The sequence below is a fragment of the Piliocolobus tephrosceles genome, chromosome 1 (assembly GCF_002776525.5).
Source record: "Piliocolobus tephrosceles isolate RC106 chromosome 1, ASM277652v3, whole genome shotgun sequence".
Classification (NCBI taxonomy): domain Eukaryota; kingdom Metazoa; phylum Chordata; class Mammalia; order Primates; family Cercopithecidae; genus Piliocolobus; species Piliocolobus tephrosceles.
In genome coordinates, this window is record NC_045434.1 from 93232658 (window position 1) to 93252362 (window position 19705).

Below are 19705 nucleotides of genomic sequence, written 5' to 3' on the forward strand. Positions count from 1 at the left end.
TGGCCCAGGAACTGTTAACGAATGTACAGTACAGCGGTGGTTCAGCAAGTTTTGCAAAGGAGATGAGAGCCTTGAAGATAAGAAGCACAGTGGCTGGCTGTCAGAAATTGACACAACTGATAGCAATCATCAAAGCTGATCCTTTTAAAACTACACGAGAAGTTGCCGAGGAACTCAACTTCAACCATTCTACGGTCATTTGGCATTTTACACACCAACAAAGAAAAATTTCTCAAGATTGTGATGTGCAACAAAAAGTGGATTTTATATGACAACCGGCAACAACCAGATCAGTGGTTGGACCCAGAAGAAGCTCCAAAGCACTTTTCAAAGCCAAACTTGCACCAAAAAAGATCATGGTCACTGTTTGGCAGTCTGCTGCCAGTCTGATCCACTACACCTTTCTGAATCCCAGCAAAACCATTTCATCTGAGATGTATGCTCAGCAAATTGATGAGATGTACCAAAAACTGCAATGCCTGCTGCCAGCACTGATCAACAAAAAGAGCCCAATTCTTCTCCAGGACAACGCCTGACTGCACATCACACAATCAATGCTTCAAAAGTTGAACGAATTGGACTACTAAGTTTTGCCTCATCTGCCATATTCAACTGACCTCTTGTCAACCAACTACCACTTCTTCAAGCATCTCAACAACTTTTTGCAGGGAAACCGCTTCCACAACCAGCAGGATGCATAAAATGCTTCCCAAGAGTTTGTCGAATCCAGAAGCACAGATTTTTATGCTACAGGATTAAACAAACTGATTCTTGTTGGCACAAATGTTTACTGTAATGGTTCCTATTTTGATTAATAAAGATGTGTTTGAGCCTAGTTATAATGATTTAAAATTCATGGTCAATGGCTGGAAACAGGGACTCACTCCTATAATCCCAGCACTTTGGAAGGCTGAGGCAGGTGAATCACCTGAGGTCAGGAGTTCGAGACCAGCCTGGCCAACATGTTGAAACCCCATCTCTACTAAAAATACAAAAATTAGCCAGGTATGGTGGCAAGCACCTGTAATCCCAGCTACTCAGGAGGCTGAGGCAGGAGAACTGCCTTAACCCAGGAGGTGGAGGCTGCAGTGAGCCGAGATCTAGCCACTGCACTCCACTCCAGCCTGGGCAACAAAAGGAGACTCTATCTTAAAAAAAAATTCATAGTCCAAAACTGCAATTACTTTTGTACCAACCTATATATATATATATACACACATATATATCAATATAACTCGGACATTAGCCTACATACTATACTAGCATGGATTATGGACAGAAAACTTTATCCTTTGAGGTAGCCTGATGGTACTTTATCATCATCCTTTGCTCTTGTTTCTTACACTGCCTTCTATCGTTCTGTTTTCCTCTTCTTTTATTGTCTTCCTGCTACAGTACCAGTGACTGCTACTTTCAGTTTACTACTAGTTAAGCTCTACTGGTAAGGACCACTAAAGAGGTTGCTTGACCCCATTCAAAATACTGTGTGTAATCTATTCAGTAATGGCCATTGGGAGTTTATAATTTTAAAAATATGAAAAAAATTATATATAATATTTCAGTAGACAAAAAACACTATTTTCAGTAGCTAACTCACTGAACAGAAAATAACCCACTCTCATTTCACAGTAAGTAAACATAGTGTTTCCCAAATCTGCTGGAATGTAAGAAATACCTGAGGCATATATTAAAATACTGAATTATCTCTGTTGGCAGATGACACAGTTTTATATGTAGAAAACCCTAAAGCATCAACAAATTGTTCAAGCTAATAAATGAATTCAGCAAAGTTGCAGGATACAAAACCCACATGCCAAAATCAGTTGTGGCCAACACAGTGGCTCACACCTGTAATCCCAACACTTTGGGAGGCCAAGAAAGGAGGATCACTTGAGGTCAGAAGTTCAAGACCAGCTTGCAAAATAGCAAGACCCCATCTCTACAAAGATAATTTTTTTTTTATTTATTAAAATAAATAAAAGAAGGCTAAGGCAGGAAGATTGCTTGAGTCCAGGAATTTGGGGATACAATGAGCTATGCCACTGCCCCTCCAGCATGGGCAGCAGAGCAAGACTCTCTCTCTAAAAAAAAAAAAAATTAAAAATAGTAATTTAAAAATTAGTTGCATTTCTATATATTTACAATGAGCAATCTGAAAAGTAAATTTAAAACACTGCTGGTTGCAATAGCATCAAAAAATAAAATACATGGGAATAAATTTCAGGAGGTGAAAGGCTTGAACACTACCAATTTTATAAAATATTGCTGAAAGAAATCAAGGAAATCTTAAACAAAAGACATCTCACATTCCTGGATTTCAAGATTTCATATTAAGGACAACACTGCCTAAAGTGATCTGCAGATTCAATGTAATTTCTATCAAAATCCCAACACTGTTGTTTAAAGAAACAGAAAACCCCATCCTAAAATCCATATGGAATCTCAAGGAACCCCAAATAGCCAAAACAATTCTGAAAAAGAACAAAGTTGGAAGACTCACACTTTCTGACTTCAACTTACTACAGGCCAGCCATGGTGGCTCATGCCTATAATCCCATCACTTTGGGAGGCCAAGACAGGAGGATCACTTGAGCCCAGGAGTTTGAGGCTGTACTGAGTAGCCTAGCCTGATGACAGAGCAAGACCCTGTCTCTTTAAAAACAAACAGGAAGGGCATGGTGGCTCACACCTGTAATCCCAGCATTATGGGAGGCCGAGGCAGGCAGATCGTTTGAGCTCAGGAGTTTGAGACCAGTCTGGCCAACATGCTGAAACTCTGTCTCTACTAAAAATACAAAAATTAGCCAGGCATGGTAGCAGGCACCTGTAATCTCAGCTACTCAGGAGGCTGAGGCAGGAGGCAGGAGAATCACTTGAACCCAGGAGGCAGAGGCTGCGGTCTCAAGCCGAGATCATGCCACTATACTACAGCCTGGGCAACAGAGTAAGACTCCATCTAAAATGAACAAATAAAGAACTTACTACAAAAGCTACAGTAATGAAAACAGTGTGGTACTTGCAGAAAGACAGACATATGGACCAATGGAATGTAAAGGAAAAGAGTCCTGAAATAAACTCTCACATATATGGCCAATAATTTCTTTAACAAAGGTGCCAAAACCATTCAATGAAGAAAAGATGCTCTCTTCAAGAAATGATGCTGAGAAAACTGAATATCACATAAAGGAATGAAGCTGGACCCTTACTTTAAACCATATACAACAAAACTTAAACTCAAAATGGGTCACAGATCTAAACATAAGAGCTAAAACGATAAAACTCTTAGGAAAACATAAGGGGAAGACTTTCACAACATTGGACTTGGCAGTGATTTCTAGGATATGACACTAAAAACACAGGCAATAAAGGAAAAAATAAATTGGACCTGGTTTTCACCAAAATTGAAAACTTTTTTTTGCATCAGAGGACACAAAAGGAAATGAAAAGACTATCCACGGAATGAAAGAAATATTTTTAAAATCCTATATACAGATTATATAAAGAACCCGGACAATTCAACAACAAAATACAATTCAAAAGTAGTCAAATAATTTGAACAAACATTTCTTCAAAGAAGATACATAAATGGCCAATAAGCACATGAAAACCTATTCAACATCATTAGTCATTAAGTAAATGCAGGTTGGGCATGGTGGCTCACGCCTGTAACCCCAGCATTTTGGGAGGCTGAGGTGGGTGGATCAGGAGGTCAGGAGATCAAGACCATCCTGGCTAACAAGGTGAAACCCCGTCTCTACTAAAACTACAAAAAAAATTAGCCGGGCATGGTGATGGGCGCCTGTAGTCCCAGCTACTCGGGAGGCTAAGGCAGAAGAATGGCATGAACCCAGGAGGCGGAGCTTGCAGTGAGTGAGATCGCACCACTGCACTCCTGCTTGGAGGACAGAGCGAGACTCTCTCTCAAAAAAAAAAAAAGAAAAGAAAAAGAAAATGCTAATTAAAAACCACAATGTGCTACAGCTTGAGAACAGGGCGGTGGTGGGGTGGGTGGGAGGAAGGAAAGAGAGGGAAGGGAAGGAAGATAAGGAAAGGAAGGAAAGGGAGGGAAGGGGGGGACAAGCAGGGAGAGGTAGAGGGGAGAGGGGAAAGGAGAGGAAGGAAGGGAGGGAAGGAGGGAGGGAGGCAATAAAAATTAAGAAAACCTTATGAAGACTCAGAGAAATCAAAAACTCATGCATTGCTGATGGGATATGGCTATAAAAGTGTACAGTTTCTGAAAGAGCTAAATAAATAATTACCATATGACCCAGTAATTCTATTCCCAAGTAAATACAAGCAGGAACTTGAACAGATAACTGTATGGCAACATTCACTGTAGCATTATCCACAATAGCCAAAGTGTGGATGTGAACCAAGATTCCATCAAGAGATGAATGGATAAAAAATAAAGTAGTGGCCAGGTGTGGTGGTTCACACCTGTCATCCCAGCACTTTGGGAAGCAGAGGTGGGCGGATCACCTGAGGACAGGGGTTTGAGACCAGCCTGACCAACATGAAGAAATTCCATCTCTACTAAAAAACACAAAAGTCAGCCGGGGATGGTGGCACACACCTGTAATCCCAGCTACTCAAGAGGCTGAGGCAGGAGAATTGCTTGAACCCTGGACGCAGAGGTTGCCGTGAGCCGAGATCATGCCATTGCACTCCAGCCTGGGCAACAAGAGCGAAACTCCACCTCAAAACATAAATAAAATAAATAAATAAATAAATAAATAAATAAATAAATAAATAAATAAATAAAAATAAAGTGGTATATCCACACAATGGATTATTCTGATGAAAAGGAATGAAGTTTTGGCACATGCTACAACATGGTTGCACCTTGAGGACATTCTGGTAAATGAAATAAGCCAGACACAAAATAACAAATATTGTATGATTACACCTATATGAGTTAGCTAGAATAGGCAAATTTACAGTTAGAGTTGCTAAAAGTACATTAGAATTTTTTGGGGGATGAGTTGGAGTTTTGCTCTTATTGCCCAGGCTGGAGGGCAGTGGCACAACCTGAGCTCACTGCAATCTCTGCCTCCTGGATTTGAGCGATTCTCCGGCCTCAGCCTCCTGAGGGCTGGGATTAGAGGCTCCTGCCATCATGGCCAGCTAATTTTTTCTATTTCTAGTAGAGACGAGTTTTCATCATGTTGGCCAGGCTGATCTCTAACTCCTGACCTCAAGTGATCCACCTGCCTCAGCCTCCCAAAGTGCTGGGATTAAAAGTACATTAGATATTACCAGTCACTGTAGACAGAAGAAATGGAAGATATTGTTTAATGGTTATGGAGTTTTAATTTGGGATAATAAAAAAGGTTTAGAAATAAATGATTTTGGCTAGGCGCAGTGGCTCACACCTGTAATCCCAGTACTTTGGGAGGCTGAGGTGGGTGGATCACCTGAGGTCAGGAGTTCAAGACCAGCCTGGCCAACATGGTGAAACCTTGTCTCTACTAAAAATACAAAAATTAGCTGGGTGTGGTAGTGGGCACCTGTAATCCCAGTTACTCAGGAGGCTGAGGCAGGAGAATTGCTTGAACCCAGGAGGCGGAGGTTGTGGTGTGCCGAGATCGCACCACTGCACTCCAGTCTGGGTGACAGAGTGAGACTCCATCTCGGGGAAAAAAAAAAAAAAGAAAGAAACAATTTTACATACATTTTTTAAGGCTAATAAGGAAATACCCTAAAAATCACTGAATTTAAATGGCTGAACTGTATGGTATGTGAATCATATCTCAATAAAGATTTCTCTTTTTTTGGTCAGACACAGTGGCTTACACCTGTAATTCCAGCACTTTGGAGTTTTGCCTTTAAAAATTGCATAAATAGGCCACGCGTAGAGGCTGACGCCGGTAATCCCAGCACTTTGGGAGGCCAAGGTGGACAGATCACCTGAGGTCAGGAGTTTGAGACCAGCCTGGCCAACATGGTGAAACTCCATCTCTACTAAAAACACAAAATTAGCCAGGTGTGGTGGTGGGCACCTGTAATCCCAGGTACTTGGGAGGCTGAGGCAGGAGAACTGCTTGAACCCAGAAGGCAGAGATTGCTGTGAGCCGAGATCATACCATTGCACTCCAGCCTGGGTGACAAGAGCAAAACTTAATCTCAAAAAATAAATAAATAAATAAAATTTTAAAATAATTTTACAAGTACAAATATGTACATGGTTATGCTATTAACTTACATCTTTGACAAGCCTCAGGGCTTATTTTAAGGCTCACAAACACAAACTATCTGGAAATAACACAGAAAGATTAAAATCAAACTCCCGGAAATACATATATGATAAAAATTAATAGGGAAATGAAAATATTGTCAATAACTATATATTGTTAGGAATTCTACTTACTCGTTTTGAAGGACAGTGTTCATTCTTTTCATCCGTCATCTTTCCGCTTTTAAGTGCTTTCCTTGGGTGCTTGATAGTTGTTTTTATGGCAGGTCGACATACATAGTTCTCCAAGTTCTTTGGAGGTTTTTTAGTTCTCTTAGCCTGGAGGCCAATTTTCAATTTTAAATTTCCCTCTGAAAAGTTTGTTTCTTTCACTGAAAACTGTTGCTGTGCATCAGTCAAACCATCATCTTTCCCAGCTTCAATGTTTCTTTCTCGATTCCGTTTGCGAAGGTCCTCTTCCTCCTTTGTGTTTTTTTCTAGCTCTACTTCTCTCTTACTGACCAATGTGCCAGTACTGATGGCAGAAGGACTCTTTCTTGTAAAACCTTCGGAATCAGAACCCAATCCTAACATAGCAGTATTTCTAGGGTCCATCACAAGCGTATGTTATTGCCAAGGAATCTTATGAAAATTTTACAGAACTGTGTTCCATAAAAAACAGGGATCTCCAAAACTTGAAACCAGCATCATTCTCTGTAGAACAGACCATAACAAAAATTTATCAGAAAAGAGGCAACTGTTGATTAATATAAGTAATGGGTATAGGGCAAGACAACAAGGAGGTCAACAACTACCCAAAAAAAAAAAATCACAGTTAAATAAAAATGTTAATTCAAAATAGATTTAAATCTATTTAGTTATAAATACATTTAAAATTCAGAATAAGTTTATCATTCTACAGATATCATAAACAAGCTATAGTGATATGGTGCAAATGCAAATTTAAGAATCACCAAGAGGGCCAGGCGCGGTGGCTCATGCCTGTAATCCCAGCACTCTGGGAGGCCGAGGCGGGCGGATCACAAGGTCAGGAGATCGAGACCATCCTGGCTAACACGGTGAAACCCCGTCTCTACCAAAAATACAAAAAAAAGCCGGGCGCCGTGGCGGGCGCCTGTAGTCCCAGCTACTCGGGAGGCTGAGGCAGGAGAATGGCAGGAACCCGGGAGGCGGAGCTTGCAGTGAGCCAAGATAGCACCACTGCACTCCAGCCTGGTGGACAGAGCGAGACTCCGTCTCAAAAAAAAAAAAGAATCACCAAGAAGCTTCTGCAACTTACAGTCAAGCAACCATTGCCTAAAATAAAATAACTTCATATATTTTCGCACTCAACAGTTTTAAAAGAATATATTCCCTACGCTTCTGCTGAAGTACACTTTTGTTTCCTACAGTTTTATTGAAGGTAAAAAAAAATCATCTTTTTTTGATACTCCATTGACTGTGATGTGATTACTACATTGTATGCCTGCATCAACATATCTCATTCACCCCATAAATATTTAAACACGCTATGTACCTATAAAAATTCTTTTTAAATTATCTCTTAGGCTGGTTTCAGTATTCCAAACTTTTAGAAGAGATTATCAGGCTTTTTGAGGTTAGGACTTTCCGATGCAGGAACTTATGCAGAAATTATCTTTGTTGCTAGCATACAATAGCATACAATTCAACTCTGAATTCATTCACCTGTCCATTCGAAAAATATTTCCAAACACCTATCATATGCCAGGCATCATGCTACACCCTGAAAATACAGTATTTAACAAATTGAACCCAGTTCCTAAATTTTAAGGTTTATACTCTAGAGAGAAGAGCAAACACTAAGCAAACGTTTATACAAATAATCACTTTTGTTATAAGAACTTTAAAAATCAGAAATTTATTTTTACAAGTTTTCCTAACAGCAAATACTCAGTAGGCATGTGTCAATTCCCTAAATATACAAAACGTTTTAAAACTAGCGTGCCAATTTATTATTTTACAATAGGTGATACACATTATCTAAGAATCTCCACAAGGCACCCCCATTTTAAATATAAAGATCCTCAGGAAACCAGATTACCATATAATCATTAGGGAGACCAGTGAATTTTTTTTCTTTTTTTTTTTTTTTGAGACGGAGTCTCGTTCTGTCACCCAGGTTGTAGTGCAGTGGCGCGATCTTGGCTCACTGCAACCTGCGTCTCCTGGGTTCAAGAGATTCTCCTGCCTCAGCTTCCCGAGTATCTGACATTACAGGCACAAGCCACCACACCCACCCGGCTAAATTTTGTATTTTTAGTATAGATGGGGTTTCGCCATGTTGGCCAGGCTGGTCTTGAACGCCTGACCTCAGGTGATCTGCCTGCCTTGGCCTCCCAAAGTGCTGGGATTACAAGTGTGAGCCACCATGCCCAGCCAGAGACTAGTGAATATATTAATAAAACCAAAACAAAACAAGTCAGTATTCTTGAAGACTGACAGACTAGTCTTCACGTCAAACACATCTGACTCAAGATCTAGAACTAGTATCTGGAAAACAGAGAACATCTTATCCCTTAGAAAGTTCCATTTGTGAAGTAGAATATTTTAAACCATGTGCCCTGAGACTTTTCATTCCAACAAGACAGTAAGATTCTTGGCCAGGCATGGTGGCTTACACCTATAATCCCAGTACTTTCAGGGGCTGAGACGGGTGGACTCTTTGAGCCCAGGAGTTGAGACCAGACTGGGCAACATGGCAAAACCCTGTCTCTAAAAAAGTACAAAAATTAGCAGGGTGTGGTGGCACACACCTGTAGTTCCAGCTACTCAGGAGACTGAGGCAGGAGGATCACTTGAGCCTTGAAGGTTGAGGCTGCAGTGAGCTGTGATCAAGCCACAGCACTCCAACCTGGGCAACAGGGCAAGACCCTGTCTCAAGGGAAAAAGTAAATAAATAGTTGTCTTATGACTTCTACAAGGAGTATAAGTGAAATACCTCACCCAATGACTGGCACATAGTGAGGGCTCAATAAAAGGTACCGGCCAGGTGTCGTGTCTCATGCCTGTAATCCCAGCACTTTGGGGGCCCGAGGCAGGTGGATTACTTGAGGTCACGACTTCAACACTAGCCTGGTCAACATGTCGAAACCCATCTCTACTAAAAATACAAAAATCAAGTGGGTGTGGTGGCAGGTGCCTGTAATTCCAGCTACTCAGGAGGCTGAGGCATGAGAATCACTTGAACCTGGGAGGTAGAGGTTGCAGTGAGCCAGGATCATGCCATTGCATTCCAGGCAGGGTGACAGAGCAAGGAAAAAAAAAAAAAAAAAAAGGTACCAATAATTTAGTAGGAGGAGCAGCAGCAGTGTTTATAAGTACTCATCAAATATTGGCCGACTGGGTAACTCCTTAGCTTGTTATTGCTCCATTCAACCATATAAACAGCTGGAAAACTAATCTTCCAATCATTTCACTCTGATGATTCTTGTCTACCATTTCATATAAACATTTCACAGTGGCATTCAAGGCTTTTAATAATCTCACTCTCCTCCAACTATTCAAACTTGTTTATCTTTACTTCCCAACACACACCCACTATCGTTTAGTCAATTCAGTTTTCTTTACTGTCCCTAACAAATCATGTTCATTTCTGCTTATGTGTCATATAAACATACACACTCTCTCTTTAAACGTACGAAGTAGGCCGAGCACGGTGGCTCATGCCTGTAATTCCAGCACTTTGGGAGGCCGAGGTGGGCGGATCATGAGGTCAGGAGATCAAGACCATCCTGGCTAACACAGTGAAATCCCATCTCTAAAAAAAAAAAAAAATACAAAACTCAGCCGGGCATGGTGGCAGGTGCCTGCAGTCTCAGCTACTCAGGAGGCTGAGGCAGGAGAATGGCGAGAACCCAGGAGGTGGAGCTTGCTGTGAGCCAAGATCATGCCACTGCACTCCAGCCTGGGCGACAGAGCGAGACTCCGTCTCAAAAAAAAAAAAAAGGACAAAGTTAGCTGCGCACAGTGGCTTGCCCCTACAATCCCAGCACTTTGGGAGACTAAAGTGGGAGGATCACTTTAGCCCAGGAGTTCAAAGCCAGCATGGACAACATAGTGTAGAGACTCGTCTCTACAAAAAAAATAAAAAATTAGCCAGATGTGTGGTGTCATGTGCCTATAGTCCCAGCTACTCAAGAGGCTGAGGTGGGAGGATGGCTTGAGCCTAGGAAGTTGAGGTTTCACTGAGCTGTGATTGCATCACTACACTCTAGCTTGGGCAACAGAGCAAGACCCTGTCTCAAAAAAATAATTTTTCTCCCTTAGGGAAGGGAGAAAAAATAAACAATAAAATGCTGTGTATAAAAAGTAATTGAAATAACCCAAATGTTTTTTAAAAATAAAATTTAAAAAAATTTTATTTAATAAATTTATTTATAAAAATAAATTTTTAAAAAATAAATAATAAATAATGTTAAAAGTTCAAATCCTGGCTGGGCATGGTGGCTCACGCCTGTACTACTGGTACTGTGGAAGGATAAGGCAGGAGGATCACTTGAACTTTAGACTTTGAGACCAGTGTAGCAAACACAGCAAGACCCTCTCTCTACAAAAAATAAAAAATTAGCCCAGCATGGTGGTGCACACCTATAGTCCCAGCTACTCAGGCGGATGAGGCAAGAAGATGGCTGGAGCCTAAGAGATTGAGGCTGCAGTGAGCCATGTTCATGCCACTGGACTCCAGCCTGGGCAACAGAGCGAGACCCTCTCTCGAAAAGTAAATTAAAAAAAAAACTCTATTAAAAAAATAAAAAGTACAAAGTCCTTTCTTCTTCATGATGGGCTCACAATCCTGAAGTCCAAAAAACTTTGAAATCCAAGTTTTTTCAAAACCTAGTGATAAAACTTGACATGGATCCATTTTAGTCTTAATTACCATAATTTCCATGAATAATGATAAGTTACAATGAAGAAGCATTAACCGGCTTTAGTGAGTAAGGGATGCTACTACTCCCAAACACCACAGTGCCAGTTCACCCAATCTACATTTCTAAAAGTCAAAAAAAAAAAAAAAAAAAAAGAAAAATAAGAAAAGAGAGAAACATGTGTAACACTTGCAGGGAATTTTTTTAAAAAGAAAAAAAAACAGCACCAACGTTTTGGATAATGGATTCTAGACCTATGTTCTCAGACCTGTATTTAAGCTTGCACTGACCTGATCCATCCCTGAATATTTATGATCCATATAAGATCACAATTAGGGCAATTAACATTTTTTCTTGTTCTATATTTGTCAGCTATATCCCTCAATAGATTAAGTCCTCCCACCCCCCATCCCACCCCCTCAGATACCAAAATCTGAGGATGCTCAAGTCACTTATATAAAATGGTATAGTATTTGCATACAGCCTATACACATTCTCCAGTATACTTGAAACCATCTCTGGATTACTTATAATACCTAATATAATGTAAATGATATATAGTTATTACACTGTATTTTTAAATTTTGTATTATTTTTTATTATTGTATTGTTATTTTTAATTTTTTTCTAATATTTTTCATCCGCAGTTGGTTGAATCCGCAGGTGCGGAATCACGGATAGGGAAGACCAACTGTATAATTAAAATACAAGCTTCATGAGGGTAGGAACCTCTTCTGGCTTGCTCACCACTGTATCCCCAGCACCTGAAACAATGAATAGCACAAATTTTAGTACCCAATAAATAGGTGAATAAATCAATGAGTGAGCTTTAAGGTCCCTGTAGCTTCTAATACAATGATTGGCATGTAGCAGATATCTCTTTTTTCCTGTTTTACATAACTTTATCTTGTGTTACAATGAGAAAACTATACACACGTTTTTTCTTAGTAAGTTGATTAAATTTCATATAGGTGGTTTTCTGTAAATTTACTAAAATATCCTAATTTCAGCACTAACATACTTCCAAATCATATTTTATACATCTTCTGTCTCTGTACCATCAAAGCTAGTCTAAGAAAAACAATAACACTCAATGATCTCACTTTATATTCCTGACCACTAACTTTGAGTAAGCCCTTGGTGCTGCCAATACACTTCCCTAATCCATTCACTCTACCACTCTCCTAGAAAACTATTTCATCCCATCTCCCCTTTCTTCATCCTCACTAACTCTGTTTCCTATCTGATCACAGCAGTAGTCAGATAGGAAGCAGTAACAAACAGAAGAAAACTGCCACAAGTGCCCACCATATATCTACCTACATTCCTACCTGTGTCTGTTCCCATAGATTCTGCCTGTCCTTCCTATCACAATATACAAACGATCTCTCCTTTCAACCTCTTCATTTAGGCAACTATCTCCTTTCTCTCTCACATCATCCATTTCTCACATTTCCTCTGAATAATGCCAATAAGCCTGAAAACAAAAACATACTGTAATATCTCTCATGGAAGAAAATTCCTCTCAGCAGAGCACGATGGCTCCTGTAATCCCAGCACTTGGGAGGCCAAGGCGGGCAGACCTCACTTGAGGTCAGGTATTCAAGACCAGCCTGGCCAACATGGTGAAACCCCATCTCTACCAAAAAATACAAGAAATGAGCCAGGTGTGGTGGCACGTGCCTGTAATCCCAGCTACTCAGGAGGCTGAGGCAGGAGAATCGCTTGAACCCGGGAGGCAGAGGTTGCAGTGAGCCAAGATGGTGCCACTGCACTCCAGCCTGGGTGACAGAGCAAGACTCTGTCTCAAAAAACAAAGAAAAAAAAAAAAAAAGAAAATTCCTCGACTCCACATCCTCCACCATCTTCCCATTTCTCTGTTCCTCTTCACAACAAACTTGTTAGAATTCTCTATATTGTCTATTCTCCCTGACCTCCAATTCTTGCTTTTTTCTTCTCTTCAACATACTGATCACACTTTCACTGCCACCCCTCCATAGAAACTGCTAGTTAAGGTCACTAATGACCTCCACATTGCTAAGAATAATAATCAATTCTCAGTCCTCTCATCTTACCTGACCTATCAACAGAATTTGGCACAGCTAAACAGCTCCCTTGCTACTTCACTTGACTTATGCGATACCTCTTTCTTTCTTTTTTTGAGTCAAGGTCTCTCTCTCTCTCTCATCCTGGCCTGAGTGCAGGGGCACAATCATAGCTCACCGCAGCCTCAAAATCCTGGGCTCAAGTGATTCTCCTGCCTCAGAACCCAGGGAGCTATTCCAAGTAGCTAGAAATACAGGCATGTGCCACCACGCCCAATTTTCTTTCACTGTTTTAGAGACAGGGTCTCACTAGGTTGCCCAGGCTAGTCTTAAAGTCCTGGCCTCAAGCGATCCTCTGACCTCAGACTCCTGAGTAGCTGGGATGACAGGCATGAGCCACCGTGCCCAGCTCTGGGACTCTTGTGTTGATTGTTCTTCCTCACTGGTTAGTAACCTTCAGTCTCCTTTGCAGGTTCTTTCCTTTCTCCATGACCTTTAAATACTGGAATGATGCAGGGGGTGCCTGGACCTCTTCCTTTTTCTGTCTACACTCAGTTCCTAAATGACCAGATCCAGTCTTACGGCTTTAAATTTCATTTAACATTGATGATTCATAAATTTCTACCTTCAGATAGAGACTAGTTGAGACCTCTTTCTGGAACTTCAGATTCACGTATCTAAATGCTTACTTGACACACTGACTGGACCGTGTAATAGATAGGCACTTAACATGTTTTAAATCAATTCATCTTTGCCCACTGCCACAAATCTATTCTTCCTACAGGTTTCATTTCAATATATGGTAATTCCAACCAGAAATATTTAGGCCAAAAATCTCTACCCATTCTTAATTGCTTTTTCTCTCAAACCCCTCATGTCCATTTGGTCAGCTAAGTGTGTCAGCTTTACCTTCAAAATGTATGCAGAATCTAACCAGTTCTCATTACTTTGACAGCTATCAGATCCAAGTGATGATAAATATATGAATGGATTATTGCGATAGGCTTTTTTTTTTTTTTTTTTTTTTTTTAAAGAAAGCGGTTTATTTAAAGGAATTGCTCACATGATTATGTAAGCTGGCCAGTCCCAAAATCCGCAGGGTGAGTCAGTGGCAGGCTGGAGACCCAGGAAGACCCAATGTTTTCATTCAAGTCTAAAGGCCATCTGCTGGCAGACTTGCCTCTTACTGAGGAGAGGTCAATCTTTTGTTCTATTAATGCCTTCAGTTGAGTGGATGAAGTTCCTCCCCAACATTATGGAGGGTGATCTGCTTAACTCAAAGTCCATCGATTTATTGATTTTTTAATATATTTAACTTTTATTCTAAGTTCAGGGGTACATGTGCAGGTTTGTTACGTAGGTAAACTTGTGTCACGGGGGTTTATTTCATCATCCAGGTATTAAGCCTAGTACCCCTTAGTTATTTTTCCTGATCTTCTCCCTCTTCCCACCCTCCACCCTCCAATAAGCCCCTGTGTGTGTTGCTCCCCTCTGTGTCCATGCATTGTCATCATTTAGCTCCCATTTATATGTGAGAACATACAGTATTTTTCTGTTCCTGCATTAGTTTGCCAAAGATAATGGCCTCCACTTCATTCATGATCCTGCAAAGAACATGATCTCTTTTTTTTTGTGACTCCATAGTATTTCATGATGTATATGTACTACATTTTCTTTATCCAGTCTACCATTGGCGGGCATTTAGGTTGATCCCACGTCTTTGCTATTGTGAACAGTGCTGCAATGAAGATATGTGTGCATGTGTCTTTATGATCTATATTCCTCTGGGTATATACTCAGTAATATGACTGCTGAGTCAAATGGTATTTCCATTTTTAAGTCTTTGAGGATGACCACACTGTCTTCCACAATGGCTTAACTAATTTACATTCCCACCAACAGTGTATAAGCACTCCTTTTCCTCTGCAACCTTGCCAGCTTTTTTTTTTTTTTTTTTTTTTTTACTTTTTAATAGTAGTTATTCTGACTAAAGTGAGATGATATCTCACTGTGGTTTTGATTTGCATTTCTTGAATGATCAGTGATGCTGAGCTTTTTTTCATGATTGCTGGCTGCATATATGTCTTCTTTTGAGAAGTATCTGTTCATGTCCTTTACCTACTTTTTAATCGGTTTTTCTTGTAGATTTGCTTAAGTTCCTTACAGACACTGTTATTAGACCTTTGTCAGATGCATAGCTTGCAAAATGCAACATGCTTCTAGCTGGTTCCTTGCTTCAACCCTCATATGTCTTCCAGTCTTCTCAATTCAGTAGCAGGGTGATCCCTTCAAAGCCTGAGTCAGATCATATCACTCCTCTGCTCAAAACCCTTTCGTAGGCTTCCTATCTCCCTCAAAGCAGAAGCCAAAATTTTTTAAATGGTCTAAAGATCCAATTTAATTTGTCCTAAAGTCCTCTCTATCTCTCTTCCATCTCCTACCAGTCTCCTCGCTTAGTTCCAAGAAGGAGGTACAAAAGTTTCCTTTCTGGCAGAGGTTGCAGTGAGCCGAGATCGCGCCACTGCACTCCAGCCTGGGCAACAGAGCAAAACTCTGTCTCAAAAAAACAAAAAAAAAAAATTCCCTTCTGTTTCTCAAACACAACAAAAATACTCTTTACCTTGGGACCTTTGCACTTACCATTCTGCTTGATAGAACACCCTTTCCCCAGATAATTGCATATCTTGCTCTTTCACTTCCTTCATATCTTTGCCTAAATGTAATTTTATGGAAGAAACATTTCCTAAAAAAAACACCTATCCCCCCACTACCCTCTACTCACACTCAGTATCCTATTTTATTCCCATATTCTTCTTACCACCTGGTGTACAATATATTTGTCTACATCTTTCCATTGAAATTTGAACTCTACCAGGAAATAGACTTATCAGTTTGGTTCACTGCTATATCCCAGCATGTGGAACAGTAGCTGGCATATAGTAGGTGTTCAACAAATATTTGTATAATTAATTCCCTGACTTATGTGGGTTATAGTTTACCAGCTTCAAATTGTCCCCATTCTAGGCCAGGCTTAGTGGCTCACGCCTGTAATCCCAACACTTTGGGAGGCCGAGGTAGGCTGATCACTTGAGGTCAGGAGTTTGAGACCAGCCTGGCCAACATGGTGAAACCCTGACTCTACTTAAAAAAAAAAATACAAAAATTAGCTGGGCATGGTGGCACGCTCCTGTGATTTCAGTTACTCAGGAGGCTGAGGCAGGAGAATCGTTTGAACGCAGGAGGTGGAGGCTGCAGTGAGCCGAGACTGTGTCACTGCACTCCAGCCTGGGTGACAGACCAAGACTCTTTGTCAGGAAGGAAAAAAAAAATGAAAAAATCAGCTGGGCATGGTGGTACGTGCCTATCGTCCCAGCTACCCAGGAGGTCGAGGTGGGAGGATCTCCTGAATCTAGGAGGTCGAGGCTGCAGTGAGCCATGATCACAGCACTGTACTACAGCCTGGGCAATCAAACAATAAGCTGTGTGTGGTGGGACACACCTGTAGTCCTAGCTACTCCAGAGGCACTCCAGCCTGGCCAACAGAGTGACACTCTGTCTCAATCAATCAATCAATGTCAAAAAATTAGCTGGGTGTTGTGGGACACACCAGTAGGCCTAGCTACTCTGGAGACTGAGATGAGAGGATCACTTGAGCCCAAGTGTTCAAGACCGGAATGAGCTAGAATCGTGCCACTGCACTCCAGTCTAGGCAATAGAGAGAGACCCCATCTCAAAAAAACAGATGTACCAAAAACCCACAAAATTGTACAGTTTGTAAAAAAAAAAAAAAAAAAAGAATTGCTTTTATATTCATTACCCACGAATGCATACATTTTAAATTTTCCCCTACAATTTTTGTAATGAACGAATTCCATGTCTTAATATGCATAACTGCAAAATTTATATGTATAAATGAAGAATTTCAGCATTCCAAAGAATTCTTTTTTTTTCTTTTGAAATGGAGTCTCACTCTGTCGCCCAGGCTGGAGTGCAGTGACGTGATCTCGGCTCACTGCAACCTCCACCTCCCGGGTTCAAGCAAAGAATTCATTTTTTTTATCTGCACTTAATTCCCTTTCAAAACATTAGAGAAAGGTTTGAGAGAAACATGATTCTCATTTTTAAAATGAAAAAAAAATTTAGGCCGGGCGCGGTGGCTCAAACCTGTAATCCCAGCACTTTGGGAGGCCGAGACGGGCGGATCACGAGGTCAGGAGATCGAGACCATCCTGGCTAACACGGTGAAACCCCGTCTCTACTAAAAATACAAAAACTAGCCGGGCGAGGTGGCGGGCGCCTGTAGTCCCAGCTACTCCGGAGGCTGAGGCAGGAGAATGGCGTAAACCCGGGAGGCGGAGCTTGCAGTGAGCTGAGATCCGGCCACTGCACTCCAGTCCGGGCGACAGAGCGAGACTCCGCCTCAAAAAAAAAAAAAAAAAAGAAAAAAAATTTTAAAAACTTAATCTAAGTGACACATATTATTACATAAATAGCAGAGTACCAATAAACTGAAAAGAGATTTGAAAACATTGATTCCCCCCTAAAAATGTATATGAGAAGAGAAAAATACTAGATTTCCCTAACATGATCAAGGAGAAAAACAAACAGTAGGCTCACAGGCATATTTTGAGAATCATTTAGGTAGTAAAACTAGAAAATCATGATTGGCAAACCCCACATACCAAATTTAAGAGTTTCTAGTCAAGATAAACCCAAATTCTGAAGATATTTCACAACAGATTGCTTTTTATCTGCTGAATGTAAACTCCTTGAAAACCGGTCCCTACAGCAGCTGCCAGAAGGCTGTTTTTTGAACTTTCAAAGCGATGTTCTTTGTGAATATCGTTCTTTCAGCTTTTGGAAAAATATCTAAACAATCTAGGTTTTCCATCCAGGGGCAAGGATGCCACGTTGTAATACAACTTATTCTGGTTCCTAGTACAATATATTCAACTTAAAATATATTTCCAAGGAAAAACACAGACCTATGATTGCTAGAATCTCTTCACTCAAACGGGCAAATTCAATATTCATCTCACATGTAATTTTGGGATTTATGTTTTCAAATCTCTGGAACAATGTGGAACAATCTGGTCCAAATTCAAAGGAAAGTAACACTATACCTACAGCATTAAATACTTTTGCACAAATCATTACAGCATTAAGTAAACTCTAGAAAATTACTATATATTTTTAAAAAAGAAAATTACTGATTATATTAATAGGACATATACATTGTACAAAAACAAAGTTATGACAATCTAACAATATGTTAAAAACTACCTACAAATTTACAAATACATATTCTCTACAAAATGAAGACCTCTATCCACCCCTACACCTGCCATTCTAATCCCACATCCAAGTAACAAACAGTGGATCTGATAAAAATTAACTAATACACTGCTATTAATATAGTGGTCTGGGCTGGGCGTGGTTGCTCACGCCTATAAATCCCAGCACTTTGGGAGGCTGAGGCAAGCGGATCACCTGAGGTCAGGAGTTCAAGACCAGCCTGGCCAACATGATGAAACTCCATCTCTACTAAAAATACAAAAATTAGCCAGGCGTGGTGGTGGGTACCTGTCATCCCAGCTACTCAGGAGGCTGGGGCAGAAGAATCGCTTGAACCCAGGAGGCAGAGGATGCAAAGAGCCAAGCTTGTGTCACTGCACTCCAGCCTAGGCAACAGAGCGAGACTGTGTCTCAAAAAAAAAAAATATATATATATATACACACACACACACACACACACACACACATACAGAGACAGAGAGAAAGAGAGAGAGAGAGAGAGTGTGTGTGTGTGTGTGTGTGTGGTGGCAGTGGGGGGTCTGGTCTGAGATACAGAACTACTCTGAAAGACAACTATGTTTGGAAATCATTTTATATGTAAATTCCCTGTCTATTTTCAGGGGTAGAAAGGGAATAGCCATACTTTGATGGAACACTATTCAGCAAAACAATATAAAATCAACCAAATTTTTTTAAGTACTACAAAAGAGTCCTCACAATGAATTTAGCATCAGTGAAAGTAATAAAATACTTAGTTCTTAATATGTACAAAGCTCTATGCCAAATGTTTTACATATATTATCTCATTTAAGGCTCACAATCAGTATGTGGTAGTTACTATTACTATTCCCTTTTTAGAGATGAAAAGACAGGCTAATGTCCAATGAAAGGTGGAGTCAGGTCTGTTTGGCTCCTCTTAACCACTATGCTTTGCTACCTCCCAAAGATCATCTTTATGCTGGGCGTGGTGGCTCATGCCTGTAATCACAGCACTTTGGGAGGCTGAGGCAGGTGGATCACAAGGTCAGGTGTTAGAGACCAGCCTGGCCAATATGGTGAAACCCTGTCTCCACTTAAAAAAAAAATACAGGCCGGGCGCAGTGGCTCAAGCCTGTAATCCCAGCACTTTGGGAGGCCGAGACGGGCGGATCACGAGGTCAGGAGATCGAGACCATCTTGGCTAACACGGTGAAACCCCGTCTCTACTAAAAATACAAAAAATTAGCCGGGCGTGGTAGCGGGCGCCTGTAGTCCCAGCTACTCGGAGGCTGAGGCGGGAGAATGGC

At 40.7% G+C, this 19705-nt stretch overlaps 1 protein-coding gene across 4 annotated transcripts in view; it reads right to left on the reverse strand.

The window, feature by feature from the left end:
* ASH1L (ASH1 like histone lysine methyltransferase) overlaps positions 1 to 19705 on the reverse strand; it is a 229069-nt gene that overhangs the window by 181354 nt on the left and 28010 nt on the right. For all 4 annotated transcript variants that reach the window (XM_023213962.2, XM_023213961.1, XM_023213960.2 and 1 more), the window contains one exon: positions 6368 to 6886. In XM_023213962.2, coding sequence (XP_023069730.1) covers positions 6368 to 6787 — 420 coding nt within the window. In that variant the 5' untranslated portion in view covers positions 6788 to 6886. The remainder of the gene's footprint in view (positions 1 to 6367; positions 6887 to 19705) is intronic.